This window comes from Lathyrus oleraceus, chromosome 4 (genome assembly GCF_024323335.1).
Source record: "Lathyrus oleraceus cultivar Zhongwan6 chromosome 4, CAAS_Psat_ZW6_1.0, whole genome shotgun sequence".
In the NCBI taxonomy this organism is placed as follows: Eukaryota; Viridiplantae; Streptophyta; class Magnoliopsida; order Fabales; family Fabaceae; genus Lathyrus; species Lathyrus oleraceus.
Window position 1 is genome coordinate 252,460,207 of NC_066582.1, and position 25,705 is coordinate 252,485,911.

General features: G+C 39.9%; 1 protein-coding gene and 1 pseudogene across 1 annotated transcript; one reads left to right on the forward strand and one right to left on the reverse strand.

The window, feature by feature from the left end:
* Positions 1–1,605: 1,605 nt before the first annotated feature.
* Positions 1,606–2,149, reverse strand: LOC127135409 (MLP-like protein 34; annotated as a pseudogene).
* A 5,006-nt stretch (positions 2,150–7,155) lies between these two features.
* Positions 7,156–7,560, forward strand: LOC127136930 (uncharacterized). The gene has a single exon (XM_051063439.1). It carries the CDS (start codon positions 7,156–7,158, stop codon positions 7,558–7,560), a length of 405 nt encoding a protein of 134 aa, XP_050919396.1.
* The last annotated feature ends 18,145 nt before the right edge of the window (positions 7,561–25,705 follow it).

Here is a 25,705-nt window from a genome sequence, read left to right on the forward strand (position 1 = left end):
CAGAGTTACTATTTGACTAACTCTTATATGTTTTAGAGATGTGTTGGTATGCCTGGGTGTTAAGGGTTATTACCATGTTGATGGTCTGACATAAATAATAATAATAGTGAGTTACTCTATTGATTATTTTTTAGACATTTTTCAGTTGTGATTCCTGATTTCGAGTGTTTTCAACTTTTTCGATGTTTCAGGCATTTTTCGGGATTTTTTTAGTTTCGGGCATTTATGGAGCTTTTGAGTTACATAGTGGTATCAAAGCAGATCAGTCAGGTTTTTTGATTTTTATTTGTTTCCTAGTATGCGACATGTGTGTGAAACACTATCAATGCTCCTTTGTTTTCATATCGCTTGCTAGCAGGAGCGAGATTGAAACAAGTGGGGGAGTAGCTTTTGTTTCTCTAACGGTCTTCTAGTGTGGATGATTAGTTCATCGGGATTCTGATTGCAAGAGAGCGATTGTTGTTGAGGTTCATTTTGATTGTTCTTTGTGTGAATAGGTGTTATTATCTAAAGGTTACTTACGATTACTTTTAATTAAGGGGGAAATAATTTATTAATTAATGTGCTCGCCAAGGATTCAAACCCTCGTGCCTACGTATTCTCATAGTGCAATGAGAAAATTAGAATTTTGTAGTTCATGGTAAAAAACTATGTATTTGTTAGTTGTTTTTAGGAAACGGTGTTATAGTCGTATCTTGGAAGTGTTTTGACGTTATCTGATTTTGATCCTAGTTAGGATGCTCTAAACTTTTAGTCTGATTGCTAAAGATGAATTATAACAGTTCTTTTATAAAAAGAAATTGTTGTTTGATTAATGAATTGAAAAGGTGGTGAAGGTGTTGTGAAGATGTTATTTGGACCAGAAGTATATTATTTGAACCCATAGAGTGGTGTCTAAACCAAGAGTGTGGTATTTAACCAATAAATGGTGATCAACTAATGAAAAATTGTAGGGTTTTTTCTTGATCCAGGGATCAAGACCTACAAATGGGGGGTTTGCATAAACACTCACAAAATTCTGGTAACTTCTCTGCCCCCACCAATTTTTGCGTTGACAACTCTGATCGGATGACGCTAGTCGACACCAACTTGTCTTTCACTTTCAGTCAAATTCTTTATTTTTCTCTTGGCTACCTTGTAGCCTGAGGCTACTTAGGCCAAATCATTGGCCTCTTGGTTGTGTATTCGTGATACTGTTGTTAGGATTCAAATCGTGTCCATTAATTTACTTTATCCTTCAGTTATGAGTTGCAATGAGGGAATAAATTATCATTTTTTTTAAGAAATAAAAATCACGCCAAAGATTTATACCTCAAATATTTGTTGGATGAGATAAAAGTTTTATCATAAAATATATTATAGGTAATAATAATTTATGCTTCCATTAATATATTTTTTGTGTCTAATAAAAGATATATAAACAGCAAAGCACAAATATCCATTTATTTAATTTTCATTACATATTAATATAAGACACAATCCTAAGACATGATCCACACACTTATTCCATTATATAAAGGAAGTATGAAGAGAAGCAAATATGCATGCTCATATATGTTACATACCATTACAAACATCACACTGTACACATGCTTTCTCTTTGACTTATAGAGCTACCCTTGCCTCCTTGAGAAGATGATCATCAATATTTTAGTAGTTTTGCTAATATAGTCTATGTAGCCATTTGGAGGATCAATATCCTCACTAATTTTCTCATATTCAAAAGTCCATTTAACAACAACACTTCCTTCAACTTCATCAATTACTTCAACGTATACTTTAAAGACCTTATAGTGTTGATCTATATCTCCACCGAAGAGGTTTATAGTGATTTTTTTTTCTCCTCATCAATTTCTTCAAGAGTCTCATTACATGTGTGCACCTTTCCATCTGTTCTTATGACACCAAGTATTACTAATTACAATAAAAACATATATATAAGAAATATAGAAAAGTAATTACCTATGACATAAGTTCAATGTTTAACTGAATCAGAGTGATGCCAATCTTCACCTTCATGAAGCTTGGCAACATGAACTCTTTCACAAATGTTTTGCACTTGGTGAAGTTGAGATGACAAGATATTGAAGAACTTGGCACCAGGTGCTTTGATCCCAAGTTCAGTACTAAGTTTACCAGCAAGCACCATTTGTAGCTAGGGTGAAACAACTAGTACTAACAAGTAACGAAATGAAACAAATGAATAATTATGCTATGAAGAAAATGTAAGCAAATGCATGTCTTAAATAGACCAGTCTTGAATACTTTGACACTTATCCAAGGTGTTATTTTGATAAATGAAGTAAATTGAAAGGACCAATCTGATAGCGTGAAAATGCATCATGTTTTTAGACTCGTTTCACATGTTATTTATCATTATTTTACTATGTTTTGTCACTGTTATGTCTTGTTTTGTCCATGTTTCAGATACTTGTTGATTATGGAGCATATGCGTGTACGAAGCGGAAAAGAGAGCGAGATGGCGAAAAAAAGTGCAAAAATGCAGCATTCTGGTGCATGGCGTTCGCCATGGTCTTATGGTGTCCGCCATGGCACTAGGACACGTCAGCCCCTTCATTAAAGCTCATGGTGACCGCCATCTGCCTGCAGTAACAGAATGCGTGGAAGTGGGTTGGACTCACTCCTTCCCACTTCCCTACTTTTCCTCAACCATCTTGGAACGTGAATGAAGAAGTTTCACAGTGATGTAGCTCTATATAAGACACTCTTGTACCTAGTTTTTGACATTCAGAGATAGAGGTGAAGCGCTGCCGGTTTAGTTTGAACACAAATTATATGTTCAAGTGATAATTACTCGATTGAGCGATTAGCACGAACTAATTTTAGGATTTGCTTGTACTCTTGGATCAACAATCTTGCTGTTTTAATTGGAGTTATTCTAGTTCCGTTTTTACTTCCAGTCTCGCATTTATTTTCCCGCATTTACAGATTCTTTATTACATTGCTTTATTATTATTGTTATCACATTCTATAAGTGTTTACGCATGTTGTTTTCAATTGCAATTACTATGTTTAAGTTGTTTTCAATTAAGTTCATGTCTAGTTAAACCATTTTGAGTCCGGTTTGTGAGGACCTTCGTTTCCGACGGGACTCGGATATGAAATTGGTTTAAGAACTTTATTAAAAAAAAATGGTCTTTATTTCTAAGTTAAAATTAATACGATTTGTCTGAAGGAGATGAGCGATCCAAAACGCAGCGGAATTTAAAATTTCTCCTTTAATGATCCTTACGAATGGGCATGATCAGTGATAGAATCGTTACCTCTTGTGGCGATTGTAACCTGTGATGCAGATCTACGGAGCGATCACGAACGTTGAACGATGACAACGCCTCTACTCAGTCCACACAAACGGATTCCTTCAATCTCAGTGTTAGTTGCTACGAATGAAGGCTTTGAGTGTGAGAGAGAGAGAGAGATAAACGAAATTACAACTGTACAAATGCTTCTACACAAGGGTTCTATTTATAGAAGCACTTGTGTGGGCTGCAAGGTAAAAAGCCCACTCAAGTGTATGTGGCCCATATCTTATAATATGCCAAAATCACTTAAGCGCAAGGTACCCTACCATATTTCGTATTCTACTTAAGTATACCGTACCTTATGATGTTCTACAATTCACTTAAGTGCACCGTACATTACGGTATTCCTTAGTTACTCTATCTCTCATCAATCCGTCCTTTTGTGTGTGACCTTGTAGGTTTTTGCGGCATTGGCAATTATATTAAATCACGCATTTAACATAATAAATAGTGAGCGGTATCTAGAAACACATCACTGCTACCCAAGACACAAAAATGTCATGTGATCTGACAAATCCTTTTGTATTAATACTTATGTGTATAATTACCCTTTTGCCCTTATGTCTATATTGAACACAAGGCATAGACCGTGTCATCCTTGTCCAGTTCAATATTGGGCCCATAGATATTTATCCGGTTACGCAGGATGGGAAAATTCCATCTAGGTCACTCATGTCCCTTAGCATGCTTCGTGGAGTACCCATCAACTGTCTTTATGGTCATCCAGTTACGGACAATGTTTGATCAGCAATAAGGCACTCGACTTTACATCTAGGGTCCATAGTGGTTTTAGGTCGAAAAGTGGTATACACCATTATCACCATGAGAATAACTTATGACACTTTGCATAATATTCTATATAGTATTCTCATAGCGGGTCAATCCAGTATAAATATTACTTTTAATATTCATACCTATGTTTAAGACTTGATAACTCCTTATCCATGATCCATGAGATGTGATCATCAGTCTATATACATAATAGTCTTAATGCTTTAATGTTATCCCACTTAACAATAAAGCTCGACTATGAATACTTTAAGAATAGTGTCCTTATGCTTAATATTATCTCATGATTAAGTCACACTTGATACATTAAATGGACTATCTATTCTAGGGACTTTATTAGACAAACATAATAAAGAAAAAGCCTTTTATTATTAATAAATAAATCGATACAAGTACCAAAAGTATTGGCCTCTAGGGCTTACACCAACATTGTCACGAGTGAGAATAAATTAAGGTTCGAGTCGGCATTGTGAGAGCGTGGGGGTCGAACCAGATAGTAGGAACGGGGCATCGATCCTAAAGAGGGCGAGAGCGTTTTAGGCATCGATTAGGACTTGTTCAGCTTTCAAAATACGTTTCTTAATTAAAATGGGTGAGCGAGAGAAAAATCTCATGGTTAGTAAGTGTGGCTTTATTCGATAGCGCGAGAGTGTGAGGTTTAGTCTTTAAACTGATATTTTCTACTGAACACGATTTAACCGTAAGTCTGAGTCAATCTGTTGCAGAGTCCCTGAGGTGCACGAAATCCATATTCCGGTCTCTCTCTCTCTCTCTCTCTCTCTCTCTCTCTCTCTCTATATATATATATATATATATATATATATATATATATATATATATATATATATTATCATATTTTATGAGTTAACTTTAGTTTCAGTTTTTATTCGTTTAATCAAAGAAATCATTCACCTTAGCTTTACATAGCATTGATATATAACATTAGTTTGATTAGTAGTCCTTATGGGGTCGATATCTTTTAAAACTAGGTGATAGAATGTGCGCTTGCAGATAGTAATTTGACATGCTTATATAGTCACGCGATCAAGTTTTTGGCGCCGTTGTCGGGGACTAATTTAGTCAATATTGTGATTCCATTATTGCACAGTATAGACTAAGGCAACTTTTATTTTATTTACCCTTTTTAACCATCAATTGTATGCCAAGCACTCGCTCACAAGGCGAAGAGCTAGAATAACCAGTTGACGAAGTTGAGCGTTTTATTAACTTACAACGCTGAATTCACAATTTCCGAATTAAGTATAATCTTCCTTTTCCAAAACCAAAATCAGAATCTGAACCAGTTATGGCTGAAGGACCACAAAATCGTCCTCTTAAGTAATATGTTGTTCCTTCGCAGGAGGAACCACACAACAACATTTTCGCCCCTGCCATCGAACGAAATGATTTCAAATTAAAACCTTTATTATTGTCAGCCGTACAACAAAACTAGTTCTCTGGTAGTCCTGCAAATGATCTGAACCTTCATTTATCAGTGTTTGTACAGTACGTAGACACAGTAAGAGTGAATAGTCTCAACCCCGAAGCAATAAGACTACGTCTTTTTTTCCCTTTTTATTTAAGAGATGGAGTCAGAGCTTGGCTCCAGCCTCTACCATCCAACTCTGTCACTACATGGGACGAGTTGGAGAAAGTTTTCTTAGCGCGATATTTCCCACCGAGTAAGACTGTTGTGCTAAGAGCCCAAATCAAGGGATTTAGGCAGAAAGACAATAAATCTCTTTTCAACGCTTAGGAGAAATACAAGGACATGATGAGACTTTGTCCACACCATGGACTTGAGAAATGGTTGATTATCCATAATTTCTATAATGGTCTTCTGTACAACACTAAGATGAATTTAAACGTTGCAGTCATCCACGCTTTAATGGGTAAACCTTATGAAGATGCCTATCAACTCATTGAAAACATGGCGCAAAACCATATCCTATGGGGAGGTGAGCGAACTACTACAGAAAAACCAACTACGAAGACCGGAATGTACGAAGTCAATGGCATAGACCACGTCAATGCTAAAGTGGATGCTCTTACTCAAAAGATTGAGAACTTAACCATTACCCCAACAGCTGTCGTAGCTGCTGTGGCACCCAACTGCGAATTATGCGGAACCCCTGGGCATACTAATGTTGAATGTCAATTATTGGCTGGTATTCCTACCGACCAAGTAAATTATGCCCAAGAAAACCCATATTCCAACACCTACAATCCTGGCTGAAGAAATCATCCGAACTTTTCTTATAAAAATAACAATGCTTTGTTTGCACCAAACCCAACACCTGTTGTACCTCCAGGTTATCATAAAAGATCCCCTGCTTCTCAACAAGCACCTAGGAAGTCAAATTTCAAATTCATGATGGAAAACTTCATGGACACCCAAGTTCAACAAAACAAAGATTTCACTAATCAAAATGCTCACACGAGTGAGCTGATGAAACAAATGTGGAGTAAGCTTCGTGTTATGGATACCCATAACAAAATGTTAGAAATCCAAATTTCTCAAGTATCCCAACAACAAGCAGCAATAGCAGCCCCAACTGGAACATTTCCTGGTCAACCTCAACCAAATCCAAAATGTCATGCTAATGCTATCACGCTACGAAGTGGGACAGAATTAGATGGACCAGCTAACCCAAGACTTCAAAACCCAGCCATGTATCAAAACTCTGGTAAAGTAACTGAAACAATAACAACCAATGATCAACCAGAAGAACAAAAAGATAAAGGAGAGGAAGACAAAAACGAAGAGGCCATAGAGAAAGAAAAAACTTATGTGCCTCCGCCACCATACAAACCACCTATACCTTATCCTTAAAGACCTGTTATGTCTAAAAATGAAGGGCAACTTAAGAAATTCTTAGAAATTCTGAAACAACTGAATATCACTATACCTTTTACATAAGCTATTACACAAATACCCTCATATGCTAATTTCCTTAAAGAGATCTTATCCAATAAGAAAAAGCTCGAGGATAATGAGACTGTTACACTTACTGTTGAGTGTAGAGCTATAATACAAAATAACATGCCTCCTAAGCTAAAAGATCCAGGTAGTTTTTCCATACCTTGCGTAATCGAAAAGTTTGTCATAGGAAAAGCTCTATGCTATTTAGGAGCCAGTGTTAGTTTAATGCCTTTATCCATATGTGAAAGACTCAGATTAGGAGAAGTAAGACCGACGAGAATGTTTATTCAACTAGCTGACCGCTCGGTTAAATTTCCAGTAGGTATACTAGAGAACGTTCTTGTTCGTATAAGTCAATTTTACATTCCCACCGACTTTATAATAATGGACATAAATGAGGATTCCAACATCCCTATCATTTTAAGAAGACCCTTTTTGGCCACTGCTGGAGCTATCATAGATGTGAAGAAAGGAAAGCTAACCTTTGAGGTTGGTGATGAAAAAGTTGAACTTATTCTATCATAGTTCTTAAAGGCACCCGTTATAGAAGATTTGTGTTGTTTCCTAGACGTCATCGACGAATACATTAAAGAAATTGAGATGGAACAATCTAAGTATACTGAAGTACTAAAGATTCTAGCAACTCCTATATCTAAAGAAGAAAATTTACGTGAACCATACGTAGATGAAAGTCTAAGGGAATGTTTAGCATAACTCATAATCCTATGCCTTTCCCAAAGAAACCTGACGTAGAACTTAAAACATTACCCAAAGATTCAAGGTATGAATTCCTAGACATAGAGCTTGAAAGACTAGTAATAGTCAACACAGACTTAGGACATATAGACACCGAGAAATTACTATATGTCTTAAGAAAATACCCTACAACTCTAGGCTATAACATCTCAGATCTTAAAGGAATAAGCCCCTCTATATGTATGTGTCGCATCCACGAAAAACAACCGGCGGGCAAAACAAAACAAACAGAGCCGCCACCGTGCGTTATTCATCCCAAAAGAGGGAAAGGAAATGCTCGAAGTAAACCTGGAAAAGACATAGTCTCGCGACCGGAGAGAGATGGGATCGGGAGTCGGTTATACGAAGGGAAGGTATTAGCACCCCTACGCATCCGTCGTACTCGACGGGATCCACGCTCAAAAGAAAAGAAGAAGGTTGCTAAAAGAAACTGCTCAAAACAATGCACACACACTGGAATAAAACACAGATGGAAGAAGAGGGGGAAACGGGCTCGCTAGGATATCGCATCCTATGCCTACGTATCTCATCTGGAATGAGAATCAGAGCTACCGTAGTTCGGCTAACGCAGGCCAAACAAAACCACACGGGAAACCGAATGCCAATCACTGGACTTACATCAGACTCCGAACCAACAAACACACACAGGAAACCAATTGCCAATCGCTGGGCTTACGTCAGACTCCACACAAACAAACACCAATAGGATACGGAATGCCAATCGCTGATCTTACATCCATCTCCTAACACACACAAGAAGGTTAACAAACAAACAAGTTAATAGGGAGTCTGGCACTCGAGCCTAATAACTGTCAAGCAAACACACACAAAAAAAAGGAAAAGGGCGCCCGGAGAGATCTCGTACGATCTCCTGCCTACGTACCTCATCTGGTATGAGGATCAGGGCAACGTAGTTCCCCTGAACAGGGAAAGAACTTCTGACCTAACCAGAGACTGGGAAATGACAAACTAGAAGGGAGCCTGACTCGAGCCTAATAGTTATCATGTAATCCACAATGGTCCTAGGTTGAGGTTTCTATCTAACTTGCACAGGGAGCAAGCTATCCTAAATAGCACAGTCAAACAACACAAGCACAATAAACAATCACACACACTATATGCAATCAATTGGGCTCATACAAGGTTAGGCTGCAAAAGCAAGCCAACTGGAATGGGGTGTGGTTAGCTCTTAACCCTAACATTGAGAGTTAGGGTGAAGCAGATGAAATGGGAAGTGAGGATAAGACCTCACAACTCTTATCCCTGGCCTGGGAGAGCTTGACTCAAAAATAGAAAATGTGGGAGTTCAAAATGTAGGAACTCTTCTCCACAAGTGACTGACACAACATGATCTTGGGTTATTATCCACAATGCATCAACACAAGGTGTGTGAGCAAAGTGAATGACACACTGAGTAGCAGGAGATGGATTACACATCTCTTTTATCTGCCAATTGCCTCTTAAGAGGTCTTTACCTGCTTGGCACGAAAGTAAACATTCACAAGCATTGCCTCTTAAGGAGGGCTTCAGACAGGTGCCTGCCCACATAACAGGACAGGTCTTCCAGACTACATGAAGTCAGAGAGTTATACCTAGGTTAAGCAACCCACAAGCTAGCAAAGCAAGTTCAAAAGAACTCAAAGCAACTTAGGTACCTGAAAAAATCTAAACCAATCAGTTTACAAGTCAAACAAACAGACAACAATCAATAAGCAACAAACAATCCCAATGTACACAATGTGTAAGCCAAAAGTCAAACTCAAATGAGTTAACATCAACCTACAAAACACACAAAGATTAGTAATCAAAGGCAAACATCAATGCTCAAGTGATGAAGCATCAACAACTATGGCAACTTGATTGCTCAACCTGAAATCAAAGCTCAAAGATAAGCAACAAACCACTAGGTCAAAGCCTAGGGTCAAAGATGGAGAAAAAATCCAAAACAGAAGCTGAAAATTAACATGAATCAACTTTAAACACATCTTGAAACAATCCAAAAGGTCTCATCTCAATATCAATTACCAAATCCATTTCATGATCAATTGAAGTTCAAGGCAATTTTAAAGCTCAAAAGTGATCAACCAGAATGAAAAATCTCAATTAAATCATAAATGATTCAAAAAATCCCAAGAAAATTCATGCTCATTCACAACATTCATATCAAACATCACACAAAAAATCAGGACAATTAGAATTCATTTGGCATGGCAAACACATCACATAAGTTGAACAAGCAAAGGTGTGACACAAATTGTCACACCAAATTAACATGATCATAAAACAGAAATGACAATTGATAAAAATACCAAATCAACACCAAAATTTCAAGCCACATGTCTAGTTTCATCATACAAATTTTCAGAATCATTGGATCAAAGACCAGCATTTCACAAATGTATAAGCATGGCAAGGTCAAAATAGCATACATGTTCAAACATTCTAACACCAAAAGTTATTCAGCCAAGCACAATTTGTGGAAATATGATCAAAAAATAATAGACAAAAAATGCAACACAATGCAAAAAACCTGGTAATTTTTGGATTAATTTTCAATTTGATATGATTTTTGCAAGTTTGAAACAAAATTGAAATTAAATGTAACAATTAAATGAAATAAAATGGAATTGTTTATTTAATATTTGAAAACGCGCGCCAGGAAGGATGAAACGATGCGTTTCATTTAAGTGTTGGCAGGTCAACACCAGTCAACACACGCTCGGGCCAATAGAAACGCACGCATGGAATTTTCATGCACCAAGCACAATTAACCCTAGGACAAACACATAGGCAACGCATTTGTGTGGCAAATGGAAATTAAAACCGTGGCCTACTCTCTGCACTTCATCTTCTTCCTCGTGAAGAAGATGAACATTGTCCTGTTCATCATCAGCAAGAACAAAATCTCCAGATTTCACAAATGAGCACATCAACATGGAGGATATTCAACATAGATCATGAATCAAGCATGGAAATGGCATGGATCATCACATATTCATAGAATCGAGCAAATGAAAATTCAACCATGGAACTTTAATTAACCCTAGCTCACTCAAACATGCATGGAATTTCACGATTTAAAGCTCAGCATGACCAGCAAACATGGATCTACAATAATATCACAATAATTTTGGGAAAAGAGAGATTCGATTTGGTGACCTCTTGAAGTGCAGATATGGAATTCGTGTGATTCAGGCCTTGTGATGCTCCAAACTTCCTCTATGCAGCTTGTAGAGTTGATTGGATGAGAGATCAAAGCTTAATTGCACACGATTTAAACAGAATTTTGATTCACCATGGATGCCTTCAAGCTTCTAGCATGAACAGAACAAGCACGATTTGCTATGATTCCACCTCCAAACTTGCTTAGTGATACTTCAAGATGATGAATCAAGCAATGGAATGTGATTTTGTTTGAAGAAATTTGAAGAAAATTTGAGAGAAAAAGTGTGAAAAATTTTGATCTAGATCTGAAATTCTGAATCCTCTCTTGAAAAACAGTTAGGGTTTGGCTTTTATACCTCCCCCTAATCATGTTTAATTATGTTTAAACCAATTTGCAAATGGAAATAGTGAGTTATGGAGTGTTTTGGCAAATTGAGTTTTCACCTCCATGCATGAAATGCATGTGTGAACAGTGCACGAAACTGGTTCATTTTCACTTAAAAACAATTTTTAAAATCATTGGTGAAGGTAAAATGTTTGAATAATGCACCAAATTTGAATTTTAAAATTTCCCTCCAAAAATCCAAAAATTACCAAATGATCATGTGATGACAATTCATGTAATGTGATGCATGATTTGGAAATTAGAGGTCATGATGAGCAAAATGCAAAAAGAGCCACCCATTTTGGAGCTTTGGTTGAGAGGTTATGTCCATTTGAAGTCCAATGCATACTTTGTCAAGTTTTGATCATATCTCCTTAACCACACATGAGAAATTGATGATCTTGGACTTTTTGGAAATTGGAGAGAAAGATCTACAACTTTCATGTTTAACAAAATTTCATTTAAAGCTTTCTTGATGATATAATTTGAAGTTGAAGTTGGACTAAAACCTTTCCATTTTTGGCAAGTTTGAATTATAGGTCACTTTCTATTTTTGGCAAGTTTTGACTGGACCTCAAATTCTTCAATGTTGATGTTTGAAATGTCAAATGAGACTCGTTTGAACATGAATGAAGTATTTCTAACCACTTCCCACCTCCAAATCCACAGTTTACTTGGCAGTTGACTTTTATAGTTGACAGATGACTTGAACATACACTGATGATTCTGAGCCTCAACCACTTGATGAAATGGCACCAAAATGAAACCCTAGCTTATACAAGCTCAATAAAATCACATGATGACCTCCATCTCATTAAAGACCTCATCTCCTTGCAGAACCCTGACTAGAAGAATGCAACTGATTAGGGTTGACCAGAGGTCAAAACCCTAATCCCAAGGATTTTGATCAGGAATAATGAATCATGATGATGATGGTGTACCATTTCAACCAAGATAATACCCAACCTCCTTGAGGAACCAAAAAACCCTAATTGAAGCACTCAGATGATTAGTGATCAATTCATAAGACCCTCAAGCTTGCATCTCTTAACCTCTCTATCTTCTGAGAAAGACCTAGGAGGATGACTTGCTCATTGTTTCCACATGATATGCAAAGATGTAATGCCTAATGTCCTACAAAATGAAATGCAATATGCTAAGCTAGTCCCAAGAGAGGAGGGCAAATTTTGAGGTGTTACAGTATGCATCGCATTATGCTAGAAGAAGGTTGCAAAACCTCTAGAGAACACCAGAGGAGAATCAATCTGATCATGAGTGATTTAGTCAAAAAAGAGGTACAAAAGCTATTAGAAGCAGGAATTATATACCCGATATCCGATAGTCAATGGGTCAGCTCAATGCATGTCGTGCCTAAAAAGGGAGGTGTTACGGTTGTTAGTAATGAAAAGGTCGAATATGTAGCAAAATGTACTCAAAATGGATGGAGAATGTGCATTTACTATAGGAAATTAAATAAAGCCACACGTAAGGATCATTTTCCTTTACCGTTTATCGATCAAATGCTTGAACGATTGGCTAAACATTCTCACTTCTACTATTTAGATGGTTATTCAAGATTTTTTCAAATTCCTATTCACCCTGATGACCCAGAAAAGACTACCTTCATTTGTCCTTATGGTACATTCGCCTACTGACGAATGCCATTTGGACTATGTAATGCTCCCGCAACATTTAAAAGATGCATGATGTCGATCTTTGCTAATTTTATAGACGACATAATGGAAGTATTTATGGATGACTTTTCTGTTTGTGGGAAGAGTTTTGAAGGATGTCTATCGAACCTAGAAATGGTACTTGAAAGATGCGTGAAAGTTAATCTTGTACTAAATTGGGAAATATGCCATTCCATGGTTCGACAAGGAATCGTACTTGGATACATCGTGTCCGATACAGGGATTGAAGTAGATAAAGCTAAAATAGAAATCATATAAAACCTTCAACCTCCGAAAACCATTAGAGAAATACGTAGTTTCCTAGGACACGCCGGTTTCTACCGATGATTCGTTAAGGATTTCTCTAAAATAACCAAACCACTAATTGGCTTATTAATGAAAGACACTGAATTCATCTTTGATGAAAAATGCTCAGAAGCATTCGAACATTTTAAAAATGCTCTTATTAACGCACCTATTATGCAACCACCTAATTGGAGTAGACCGTTTGAAATAATGTGTGACGCTAGTGATTAAACTGTAGGCGCAATCTTAGGAAAAAAAGAAGATAAAAAGTTTCTTGCAATTTATTACGCAAGTAGAACCTTAGACCACACGCAAATTAACTACGCCACAACAAAAAAAGAACTCATAGTCGTCGTGTTCGCATTAGATAAATTTCGTTCTTACTTAGTGTAACACCTCAAAATTTGCCCTCCTCTCTTGGGACTAGCATTAACATATTGCATGTCATTTTAGGTCATTAGGCATTGCATATTGCATATCATGTGGTTACATTGTGCAAGCCATTCTCCCAAGTCTTGATCAGAAGATGAGGAAGTCGAGTGCAAGCCTAGGGTTTATTGACTGATCAATGGCCATCTGAGGATTGGGCTGTGAATTAGGGTTTCATGATTCTCAATGGACATTGGTCTTCATCTTGATTACAATGATACATCATCATCATCATGGTTGGGTATCATCAGGAGATTGAAGCTCATTCCTTGAGATTAGGGTTTTGACCACTGGTCAACCCTAATCAGTTGCATTGGGCCAGTCAGGGCATAGTCAGGAGATGGGATCTATGATGGTTATGGGGTTCATTCTATGATTATATTGTGCTTATTGAGGCTAGGGTGTCACCCTTGAGCCATTTCAGTTGGAGATTGGAGCTTAATTTGATCAATGCATTGCCAGATTTATCTATCAGATGAAAAAGTCAACTGTGGTCAACTGTACATGATCTGATGGATGTGGAGGTGGAAATGAGTTAGACACACTTCATTCATGTTGGAACAAGTGTTAAATGACATCTCAATGCTTAAGAATGAAGAAAATCAAGTCAGGACACAAACTGCCAAAAATAGAAAGTGACTTGTAATTGAAGTTTCCAAAAATGGAAAGTTTTTGACCTCAAAGCCACGTGTCCAAGGAAGCTTCAAATGAAAATTTGTTCAACATGAAAGTTGTAGATCTTGTTCTCACCTTTCCAAAAAGTCCAAGAACTTGAAAATCCAATGTATGGTTTGAAAATTAGGGCTCAGTGAAATTCAGAAATTACCTGTAATCAGGAGGCCATAATTTCCACATGCTTTGTCCAAATTGCAAGTTCTTTATATGCACAAACTCCATTTGACATGTACTTTCATGGTGCATAATTGGATTTTTCCAAAAATGGCCAAGGCAAAAAGTCACTTTTCAACTGGACAGTTAAATTGGACCAGGGGCAAAATCGTCCAACTTTCAAAATAATTGGAATTTTTGAATGGGACTTTTTGCTACACCTCATGAATGGCATTTTAAGCTTGTTGGAATCATCATTTCTTGCATAGGCCTTGTAAATTGAGATTTGGCTTGAAAAATGCAATGGATAAAAATGGACAAATGGTGTCACATGGTGATTTTGAGATTTAAGCAACCAATGAGCATGAGGCAAGTTTCTACAGCTCACATGTGATAATTGAAAGGTGTATGTGCTGTCAAAACAGGTGGCACTAGCTGGCATGGTGAAATTCCATTTTTACCCCTCATTTGGAAATTACACTTTCATTAACAAATCCATTTTTGCTAATTAACTTGATTAGAGTTGGATTAAGGTCACATATATATTCATAATCTTCCTCTAATCATAACAGAACACACATTTCCCAAAGTTGGATCAAGAACTCATCAAATTCTCTCAAACCCTCAAGAACACAAAAACCTTCAAATCCAAATTTCATCATCAATTCTCAATCAATCTTCGAGATTCTTTTTGCATTGAACTTCTACAATCATCCTCTCAAACTGTTTTGATAATTTGGAAGGAGAGGAGTATGAAATCGCGGCTGTTCAATATCACTCCATCAATGGTGAAATCGAAGCTTGAGCAGTAGAAGCCATAGCGATTGATTCTGAACACATCACTCGAATTCCTGAAGCTGTTGGCGCATCTGTTTGAGGTTGATTTGCACAAAGAACCACGCGATTAACACTGCCATTCCAGGTACCTTCGAATTTCGATCATCATGTTTTGCTCGATGTTCATATGCGTTTTATAGAGCTTGCTACGTAGATCATGGTGATGTAATTAGTTTTAGAAATAGTGATCTGTAGCGTGAGAAATCGTGAATTGAAATTATGAACTCAAACCCTAAATGCTTCGATCTGTTCGATTTAGGAACTTTTAGGTCTTAATAATATGATATTTGTGTTCCTCACATTGAGACGGTTCGAACGAGCTATCGCTTGCCAATTTCCATTGAGTTTCAATGTTCTTCGATTTTTCAATTTTCTGGAAATTGTTGCTTGAAGATGATGACTGAATGTGCTGTAGATCCAAAAAAGCGTTTGAAAGTTTGAATCTGGTGTTTCCCTCCCGCGCCAAATTAATTACAATTATGCCACTGTTATTTTAATTAATTTAATTAAATTCTAAAAAATATTTAAACACCTTAAAAAATGCATAAAAAATAGTAGAAAATTCAGAAAAATATGGAGATTTTTTCTATGACTTCCTTGTTGACTGTAGATTATTTTTGACCTATTGGTCAAAGTTGTGCATGGTATAATTATTGTTTGACTTAGGCTTGTCTCACATGTACTCATATTTGATACATTCTACCATTTTGTTCATAAAATGCACATGCTTGCAAATAAATTCTTGAAAATATTTGTGGCAATTGTTGACTGGATGATGTTTATTTCCATATAAATTTCATGAATTTTTGATGCCTGGTCATTGAGCAGCAAATTCTGGAACTTAGGTGTGACAATTTGTGTCACACCTCATTATGTCAACTTGCTGGATTTTTTTGAGTGACCTATACTTGTTAGAATAATATGAAATTTTGCATGATGTTTCATTAACATGTTGAGATGCTATGTGAATTTTTGTAGAATTTTATGTGGCATTTTCAAATTGATTGTGATTTTTCATTTCTGTTGGTCAAATATGCAAGTCCATGTGGTACATGTTTGTAATTTTGATGTGAAATGCTAATGTGGTATTGGATGATCATGAAATTTGATATGCTTGTAATAGACACATGTTAGAACATCCCTGTTTTGGTCTCATCCATTTCTTTATTGTTTTCATTGAGTTATGAATTTTTGAAGTGAGTTCATGTGTTGATGTTGTGATTTGGAGCCTATAATTGTGACTGTTTTTGTTGATTTTCATTGACATGATTCCATTTGCCCAAATGAGCTCAAATTTGACATGGTAGACCTTGATTATCCCCTGTTTAGGTGTAATTAATTTGAGAATTTTTGGATTTGTTTTGATGTGGATTTGAATGCAATAGTTCTGTTTGTATGCTTGGTGCCTCATTTGGACTAGTTTGCCTTATTTTGTGCATAGCATGAGTATGATGAATGATATAAACATGAGACCAATGATGTTTGCTCTTGTTTGACTTTAATTTGAGATTGGTTTGTGAATGCCTTGCTGTTTAAGGATTTTTTCTTGCTTTGGACCCTAGGCTTGGCCTAGTGGTCTAGTTGCTAATGTTTGCTTGATTTTTCAGGGTCAAAGGCATAATGCACATGGAGAATGATCCAAATCAATTTTAATTGATGTTGTTGATGTTTGTACACTAACATAACATTGTTTTGTAGGTTTTGAAGCTTGGGCTTAAGCTTTGAGCTTGCTTTGTTGTGCATTGCTTTGTATAGATTAACTGATTGAACTTTTGCTGTTTAGTTTGTCTGTCTGGGTACTAACTGTGTCGATTGTTTCCAGGTACTTTTAGTTGCTCAGTTCCTTGTGAACTTTTGCTTTGCTTTGCTTAAGCAACTTGCATAGAGGTATAACTTCCTAACTTCATGTAGTCTGGAGACCCGGCTGTTACCGGGCCGGGCAAATAAATGTCTGAAGTCCTCCTTAAGAGGCAATGATTGTGGTTGTTTATTTTTAAGCCCAAGCAGGTGAAAGTCCTTTAAATAAGGCAATTGGTGGAAGGTAGGGGTATGCAGCCTACCCCCCACTATTTAGTTGAGTCTTCTCCTTGCTCCCATTACATGGTTGTAGCATTGAGATCAAAAGCCCAAGATCCGTTGTGTCAGAGTCATCGAGTATAAAAGGGTTCCCCTATTCTGGACCCATGCTCATTTGTCAGCTCTCCCTGGTTAGGGATAAGAGCTGTGAGGTCTGATCCTCACTTCATCCTTTCATCTGCTTCACCTTAGCCTCGTAATGGCAAGGTTAAGAGCAAAACCAGCCTGTACAGACGACTTGCTTAGGCAGTCAAACCTGATTGATTGAGCCCCCTTGTTTGGCTATAGCGTGTGCTCTGTGAATCTCTGATTGATATGCTTGTTTGAGATGCCTGTTCTCATTTGATATGTGATTGTATGCTTGTGTGCTAGCTTCTTTCCTGGTTAGGATAGGCTTGTTTATGCAAGTAGGATAGAAAACCGAACTTAGGGTGACTTTGCATGACAACATTAGGCTCGAGTCTCAGCTCCCTAGTGTCGTGTTTTCCCCTCGGTTTCTGGTTAGCAATTTAGTCCCTTTCAGGGGAACTACATCGCCCTGATCCTCGTTCCAGACGAGGTATGTAGGCAGGTGGTCGTGCGAGACCACTCCGGGCAACCTTTTTCTTTTTTGTGTGTGTTTACTTGTTATCTGACTGTGTGTTTTGGCTCGGATGCCGACGTAAGTCCAGTGATTGGCAGTCGGGCTCCACGTTTGCCCTTTTGAGTGTGTTTTGGTTCGGATGCCGACGTAATTCCATCCAGTGGTTGTCGGGCTCCATGTTTGCCACCCTTGCTTGTTTGATTGTTTTGTGTTGTTTGGCGTGCGTAAGCCGAACTACAGTGGCTCTGATTCTTGTTCCAGACAAGATATGTAGGCATAAGGTGCGATACCTTATCGAGCTCGTTCCTTTTAACCCCACCTGCGTTCCCCGTGTGTGTGTGATGTTTAGCAACCTATTCTTTATTCTAGGACGTGGATCCCGTCGAGTACGACGGACGTGAGGGGTGCTAATACCTTCCCCTTGCGTAACCGACTCCCTTACCCTGTCTCTTTGGTCGCGAGACCATGTTCTTTCCAGGTTTCTCTGAGCGTTTCCTTTCCCTATCTTGGGATAAATAACGCGCAGTGGCGGCTCTGTGTGTGTTTTGTTTTCGAGTCTCGCCGGTTGATTTTTCGCAGGATGCGACAGCTGGCGACTCTGCTGGGGATCTCCGATGTAGACCTATGATGGTCCATCATCCCTAAGCGAGTCCTTCCTAGCGTTTTAGGATTAGTTTAGGTTGCTTGTTGTGTTCTATTTATTGCATTTATTATTCTAACCTGTGTATATATTTGCATTAATGTCTGCATGCATCATACTATCATATTGTTGCCGTCCTCTGTACAGGTGGTTCCTCTGTTTTGGGGTGGGAGTCAGTTGAGGTAAAAGGTCCAATACCCAGACCATGAGTGAAAATCTAGGGTGATTAGGAATAGAGTGATTCATGGGAAGCGGGTGGTATGGCGCCACTTAGCGGAACATTGATATCACGAGCAGTTCAGACCCTGGTAGGATACGATCGTTACATACTTCGGGTGTGTATATGATGGTATTCTGCGAAAGGTTATTTATGCTGCGTTTCTGTCGACCTTGCCCTGGCCTAGATGACACCCGTGAGTGGGGAGGGAATGATCTTTATCACAGGTACAGATGGTGACGTTGATGGTGACTTTTTGTTCCGTGGATCAGAGTCATATTTATAAGTCGGATTTATGGCCGTTTATTTCCGAGACGCCGGAGTGCTGGCCGGTATTTATCGGTGGGGATCCGTTTATTTCAGGATTCCCCGGGCCGAGATATTTATCAGTGGGGATCCGTTTATTTCGGATTCCCTGGGCCGATTCAGATGGTGATGGTGTGTCTGCTCAGAGACCAGTGGTGATGATGATGTATCTGTCTTCCGTTTATTTCGGAACCCTTGAGTAGGATTTGTGGTTAGTCAGACTTCAGATGGTCGTGATCAGTCCAGGGATCCGAGTTGTGGGTCAGATTGCATTCATCTGCATCATTCTCATTTTGCATTCATCTGCACCTAACCTACGTCTAGCCATATGGGGAGTATTATGGATTGAGAATCTGGTTGAGAGACATCCTGATGTCAGAATGCTATTGTCAAAAATTTTATCTGTCTCGATGAAACCAGAATCGAAGGACAGAAGCTTCCTCATATGGATAGACGTTGCATTCATGCATATTAACCTGTTTGCTGTTTTGCAGGAATCATTGCTCGTGCTCGCAGAACTGTACCTTTGCACTCAACCCGACCTCACATATATTACACCAGGCGCAATACTCCTCGACTGATGGATCTCCCAAACACAGATATGCTCGAGCTGAAAGATAAGATGACTGAGCTGATCAACATCATGCATGGCTTTGCAGTTGGTCAGAAAGCTTTGGCTGACAAAGTTGAAAAGCTCGAGCGGGCTTCAGCTGCTAACAGTGTTGTTAATCTGGATGGTGTCTCCGATCAGGGGCTGGGTGGATCCAGAGACGGTGAAAAAAGAGCAACCGTGGGTATGGTGAACAACAATGCTGCTGGTTTTGGTGCTGGTGGTCAACCTGGGCCCGGTCTGGGGCATAATCTGAAGGATAGTATGTTCCCTCCATTCTTCGGGGCTGATGATGATAGAGAGGAGGACCGAGAAGCTGATCAATTCTCCATGCACGAGCCATTGGGTCAATATGGTGCACAACCACAAGACAAAGAGATTCAGTTGCTGGCAGAGAAGGTAAAGGCTCTGGAAAGCCATGCGACTCCGGGATTTGTCAACATGTCCAACATGGGATTGGTTGAGGGGATTGTGATCCCACAGAAATTCAAGGCGCCCGCATTTGACAAGTACAATGGGAGTTCTTGCCCAGAGACTCACCTCCAAGCCTTCGTCCGCAAGATCTCTGCATATACGACTGATCAGAAGCTATGGATGTACTTCTTCCAGGACAGTCTGTCCGGAGGATCCTTGGAGTGGTACACCAAGTTGAAATCTGCTGACATCAAGAGCTGGCAGGATTTGGGAGATGCATTCTTTAAACAATATCAGTTCAATGCTGATATGGCCCCGAGTCGTACCCAGCTGCAGGGTATGTCTCAGAAGAATAACGAGGGGTTTAAAGAATATGCACAAAGATGGAGGGAGTTGGCTGCCAGAGTGCAACCTCCATTGGTTGACAGAGAGATGTCTGATCTCTTCATGGGTACCCTGCAAGGGGTTTTTGCTGAAAGAATGGTGGGTTGTCCCGTAACCAACTTTGCCGACATTGTGGTGGCTGGAGAAAGAATTGAAAGTTGGCTGAAAATGGGGAAGATTCAAGGTAATGCTTCGTCATCGGCATCGAAGAAGCCATTCGGGAATGGTCAGCGCAAGAATGAGGGTGAATCGAGTGCTGTGTATGCCCAGGGAGGACACGGTAGGGATCGTTACTACCAGCACACTGCTGCTGTAACTATCCCTGCTGGTAATCAGTCAGCACGACAGCAACGTCATCCACCTCAACAGAGAGCCGGGTATCAAGTGAGAGGAAAAGGGATTGATCGCCATTTTGACAGGCCGCCTGTGACATACGCCGTTCTGTTCAAGAAGCTGATGGATCTTGGGTTGGTTCAGCCGAGGGCGATGGTTCCGATGAGAACAGATCAGAGGCCGCCTAACTATGATGAGAATGCCCAGTGCGAGTTTCATTCTGGAACACCGGGGCATAGCATTGAGGGCTGTAGAGCATTCAAGAATGTTGTCCAGGATCTGGTAGACTCCAAAGCCATCAATTTTGCGCCATCTCCCAACGTTAATGCCAATCCCATGCCGGCACATGGTCAGGCGATGGTGAGTGCAATTGCTGAAGATTCGGATCACGCCTGTGGGATGGGTGAAGATACTGATGGTAACTGCAAGTTCAATAGTTGGATAAAGCCGTGCGTACCAGGAAGCTGGAAGGCTTAAAAAGATCATCACTGACACTCGTCCGGAAGAGTAATGATTTTCTGTTTTCAGTTTATTTGCATGAAAGCCATACGTGTTGCCCGACACGTAATGGTCCATTGTAAGGGCTACCTCATGTTTAAATTTGCATTTCTGCATCATTAATAAATGGATGTTTTTCAGTCAAAAAACGGTGTTCCCTGTTTTTCATTTATTTTTGCAGTTTAAAAACAAATAAAAATGGCAATGTTTATTTTCATTTTTCCTTTTTTGATTTGTCTCGTCCCAACTTCAAAAATAATTCTCCGGATCTCGTTGATAACAATTTGGTTACACCTCATATGACTTCGACAAACCAAACTGTCATGCCGAAGAAAAAGGCGAAGAAGATTGTGATCTGCTGAAAATTAGCCAGGTTGTCAAGACAAGAGGAGAAGGTGATTCAGCCGCATGCGGAGCGGATTGAGATTGTTATTCCAAGCACCGAGGTCAGGAAGGAAATAGGAAAATGGGGCCGCTTCAGAGGCGAGTCGAGAGCAGAATGGTAGCCCTGTTGAAGGAACATGTGGATACCTTCACCTGGTCGTGTCAGGATATGCCAGGGACGGATACCGACATCGTTGTGCACAAGCTGCCATGGAGAGAAGATTGTCCTCTAAAGAAGCAGAACGCCAGTGCCTGTATCAGAGAGCCGTGGTGACTTTGTTTCATGATATGATTCATCATGAAATTGAAATCAAATGCTATGACATGATAGCAAAGTCCCAAACAGAAGAGGGGCATCTGGCAGACCGGGGCAGGTCGTTTGACTAGTTGAGACAATTCAAACTGAGGTTGAATTCGAGTAAGTGCACTATCAGAGTGCGGTCCGGTAAGATGTTGGGGTTCATCATGAGTGGAAGAGAGGAATCGAGGTTGATTCTGCTAAAAAAAAAAAAAAAAAAAAAAAAAAAGAACAATAAGAGAAACGCCTGAACCGAGAAAAAGCAAAAGAAGAGGTTCGTGGTTTTTTAGAAAGATTGAACTACCTGTCATGGTTCACATCTCATCTAACAGCCACGTGTGAACCCATGTTCAAGATGTTGAAAAAAAGATCAAACGGTCAGGTGAAATAATGATTGCCAAGGGGCATTGAAGAATAAAAAAGAATAAGTTGCAGGAACCTCTGATTCCGATGCCTCCCTGTGGAAGGAGCAATTGTTAATCTGTACTTGACGGCCTTCGAGGGGTCTGCGAGGTGTATTGGGTCAGCATGACGCGTCTTGTCAAAAAGAGCATGCAATTTACCTTAGCAAAAAGTTTACCGACTGTGAAACAATACATTCACTGTTCGAGAAAACTTGATGTACTTTGGCATAGGCTGCTCGCCAACTGAGACAGTATATGCTGGTTCATACCACTTTGCGGATTTCGAGATGGATCTGATCAGGTAGATTTCTGAAAGAGCCAGCAATGACCGGACGGGTTGCGAGAAGAGCAAAAGAATGTTGACTGATTTGTGATACTCTCAGAAAGCAATCAAAGGGTGTATTGTCTGATTACATCTCTCTGCAACCCGTTGAGGTTATCAACCGATGAAGTTTGAGTTCCCTGATGAGGACATCTCGAGGTACTCAAATCGAAAGATTGAGAGTAACCGATCCCGGAGGAGGGGCCTGACCCTGAATCCGAACGGATTCCGATGTCTGATGGGGAGGTTAAGGTGAATGAGCTTTTGTTGCCCGGATAACATTTGGATGCGCCCACAATGGTGGCTGAGTACGAAGCTTGTAGCCCGGGTATCGAACGTCGGTACGCACATCTACTGGGGCAACTCCTTTCTCATTGGTGTATGGGATGGAGGCGGTGTTACCAGCAGAGGTTCAGATTCCCTCTTTGAGAGTCCTGAGGGACGTGAAATTGCAAGAGGTGGAATGGGTATGGACCCGGTATGAAGAGTTAAGCCTGATAGAGGAAAAGAGGCTGGCATCCATCTGTCATGGGCAGTTATATCAGCAAAGGATGAAGCGTGCTTTTGACCGAAAGGTACGACCTCGGGTATATCAAGTAGGTGATATGGTGCTGAAAAGGATCCTTCCTCCTCAAAACGATCGAAGGGGCCAATGGACGCCGAATTATGAGGGTCCATTCGTGGTCAAGAAGGTTTTCTCTGGCGGGGCCTTGTTGTTAACGACCATGGATGGCGAGGATTTTCCATTCCCTGTGAATGCGGACGCAGTTAAAAAATACTTCGTGTAAATAGACCCGCTGGACGAAAAGAATAAAATAGTCCAGGCAAAAAGGGGCATCCCGGCGAACCGAAAAACAGAAAGAAAGGTCCGGGCAAAAATTAGGGATAAAAATGAAAAATGTACACCCGGCAAGTCGAAAACCTGAGAAGGCGACTTGGGCAAAAAAGGGTATCCCGGTGGACTGAAAACCCGAAAGGGCGGTCCAGGCAAAAGAGGGATTGAAACGAACAACTGCGTCTAGCATGATCGTTTGCGCTTTGGTTAAAGCATCATGGATAATACCCGGTAGGGATCAGTCAGAATTGTCTTGTTCAGAAGGCAGAAAGCATGGAGAGTCTGAGGACATATGGGGTGTAACCGAGTTGGAACTCGATGAGATCGCGGTTTCACATTGCCATTAGGATAGATTTTTCCTTTTGAGCGCAATTACCTCTTTTCAGGAATTGCTTCCTTTTGTATTGCTCAATTTGAGCCACACTTTTTCCAATTAATAAAATGCATGTTCAGTCAAATAATTTTGTTTTTGTTTTTCATTACCGCTTTGATTGCAAAAACATCCAGATATTTTTGATAAAGAATTTTGCATTTTTAAGACATACAGGTCCCTTCCAATGCATGTTTATAAGATTGAAAGCTTGAAATCTTATTTGGAAGGATGAGTGACCCAAGTGTTGAAATCTTGGTACGCCTGGGGCACGGTTTTATCTGACGATCTGTTTTGCAGGAACTGTTAGGTATTCTCACTCACTTGCAGGTTGTGGTGTGGAAGCTTTGTAACAGATCCCCAGAGAGTTCGCTCAGGGACGAAGGAATGAAAATGACGAAGACGTTGAGACGTACGACGATCCTTGATGATAATCAAGAAGACTCTTCAAAATCAGAAAATTGGAGAGTATGTAATTCCCCGCAGAGTCCGATCAGGGACGAGTGCGTAAAGAAGGAACAGAGAGACGACGTTGAGAAGGTCGACGACCTTTGGAATTAACCAAGAAGACTCTTCAAAGTTGGAAGATTGAAATTTCTGTATTAATCCCAGGAGTACGTCTCTCGTCGAGCGCGGAGCGACTTGGAATATAAGATGATGGAGCAGAAAAGGTCCAGACGAGTCTGGGAATTCTCAAAGGTGGAAAGCTAATATGAGATTGGGAGGTGGATACCGTGGTTCGATGAGTCGACGGGTGTTCTGTGCCAATTGTTCTCATTTCCCAGCTATATCCCCGAGCAGAATTAGAGGACTAGCTCCCCAGCAGATCCAAGGTTTGTGTACTTCCCCAGCTGAGTCTGGATGGTTATTCCCGGCAAGTAAAGCGGTGTTTCCTCAGCAGCCAGGCCAGAAGGTTGCTATTCCCCGAGTGGAGCGGGTTCAAAGAAATATATCTCCAGCTATTCCCCGAGTGGAGCGGGTTCTTTTCAAGGAAATATATCTCCAGCAGTGTTCATCCTCCCGGTGGATTGGACAAGTTCCCGTAGCGGACGGTTTTTTGCAGCTCCAGCTGAGCTGATCCTACCTATGGATTGCATGGATTGTCCACAGCGGAGTGGTATGCGTTTCCCTAGCAGGGTCAGGAGGGTTGCCCAGCAGGTGTCAGATTGATGCTTCCCCAATCGCCAGGCCTGGAAATTGCTATTTCCCCAGCGGAGTATCTGTGAGCATTTCCCAGTGAAGTCGTCAGGTATCTGTGAGGGTTTCCTGAAGCAGGGTCAGGATTGATATTCCCCAGCAAGTCAAGAGCTATTGTATCCCCACAGGGTGTTGGTGGTACTTATCCCCAGCAGGTTCCCGAGCGGATTGGGTGCAAAGGAGGTTCTTCCCCAGCAAGGGTTGCCTTTTTCCAGCAGCAGTGCTATTCCCCAGCAGGGTGGAGATTGGAGTAATGACGAGTTCCTCAACGGAGTGTCTCGTGCTCCCCAGCAGAACCCCTTGAGGGGGACGTTTTTATGCATTCATCATGTAGCGTAAGCATAGCATATTGCATAGAAAAATAAATCGCGTAGCATTTCCATAATTATGGAGCATTACGCAGAAAAGATCATGCATCAT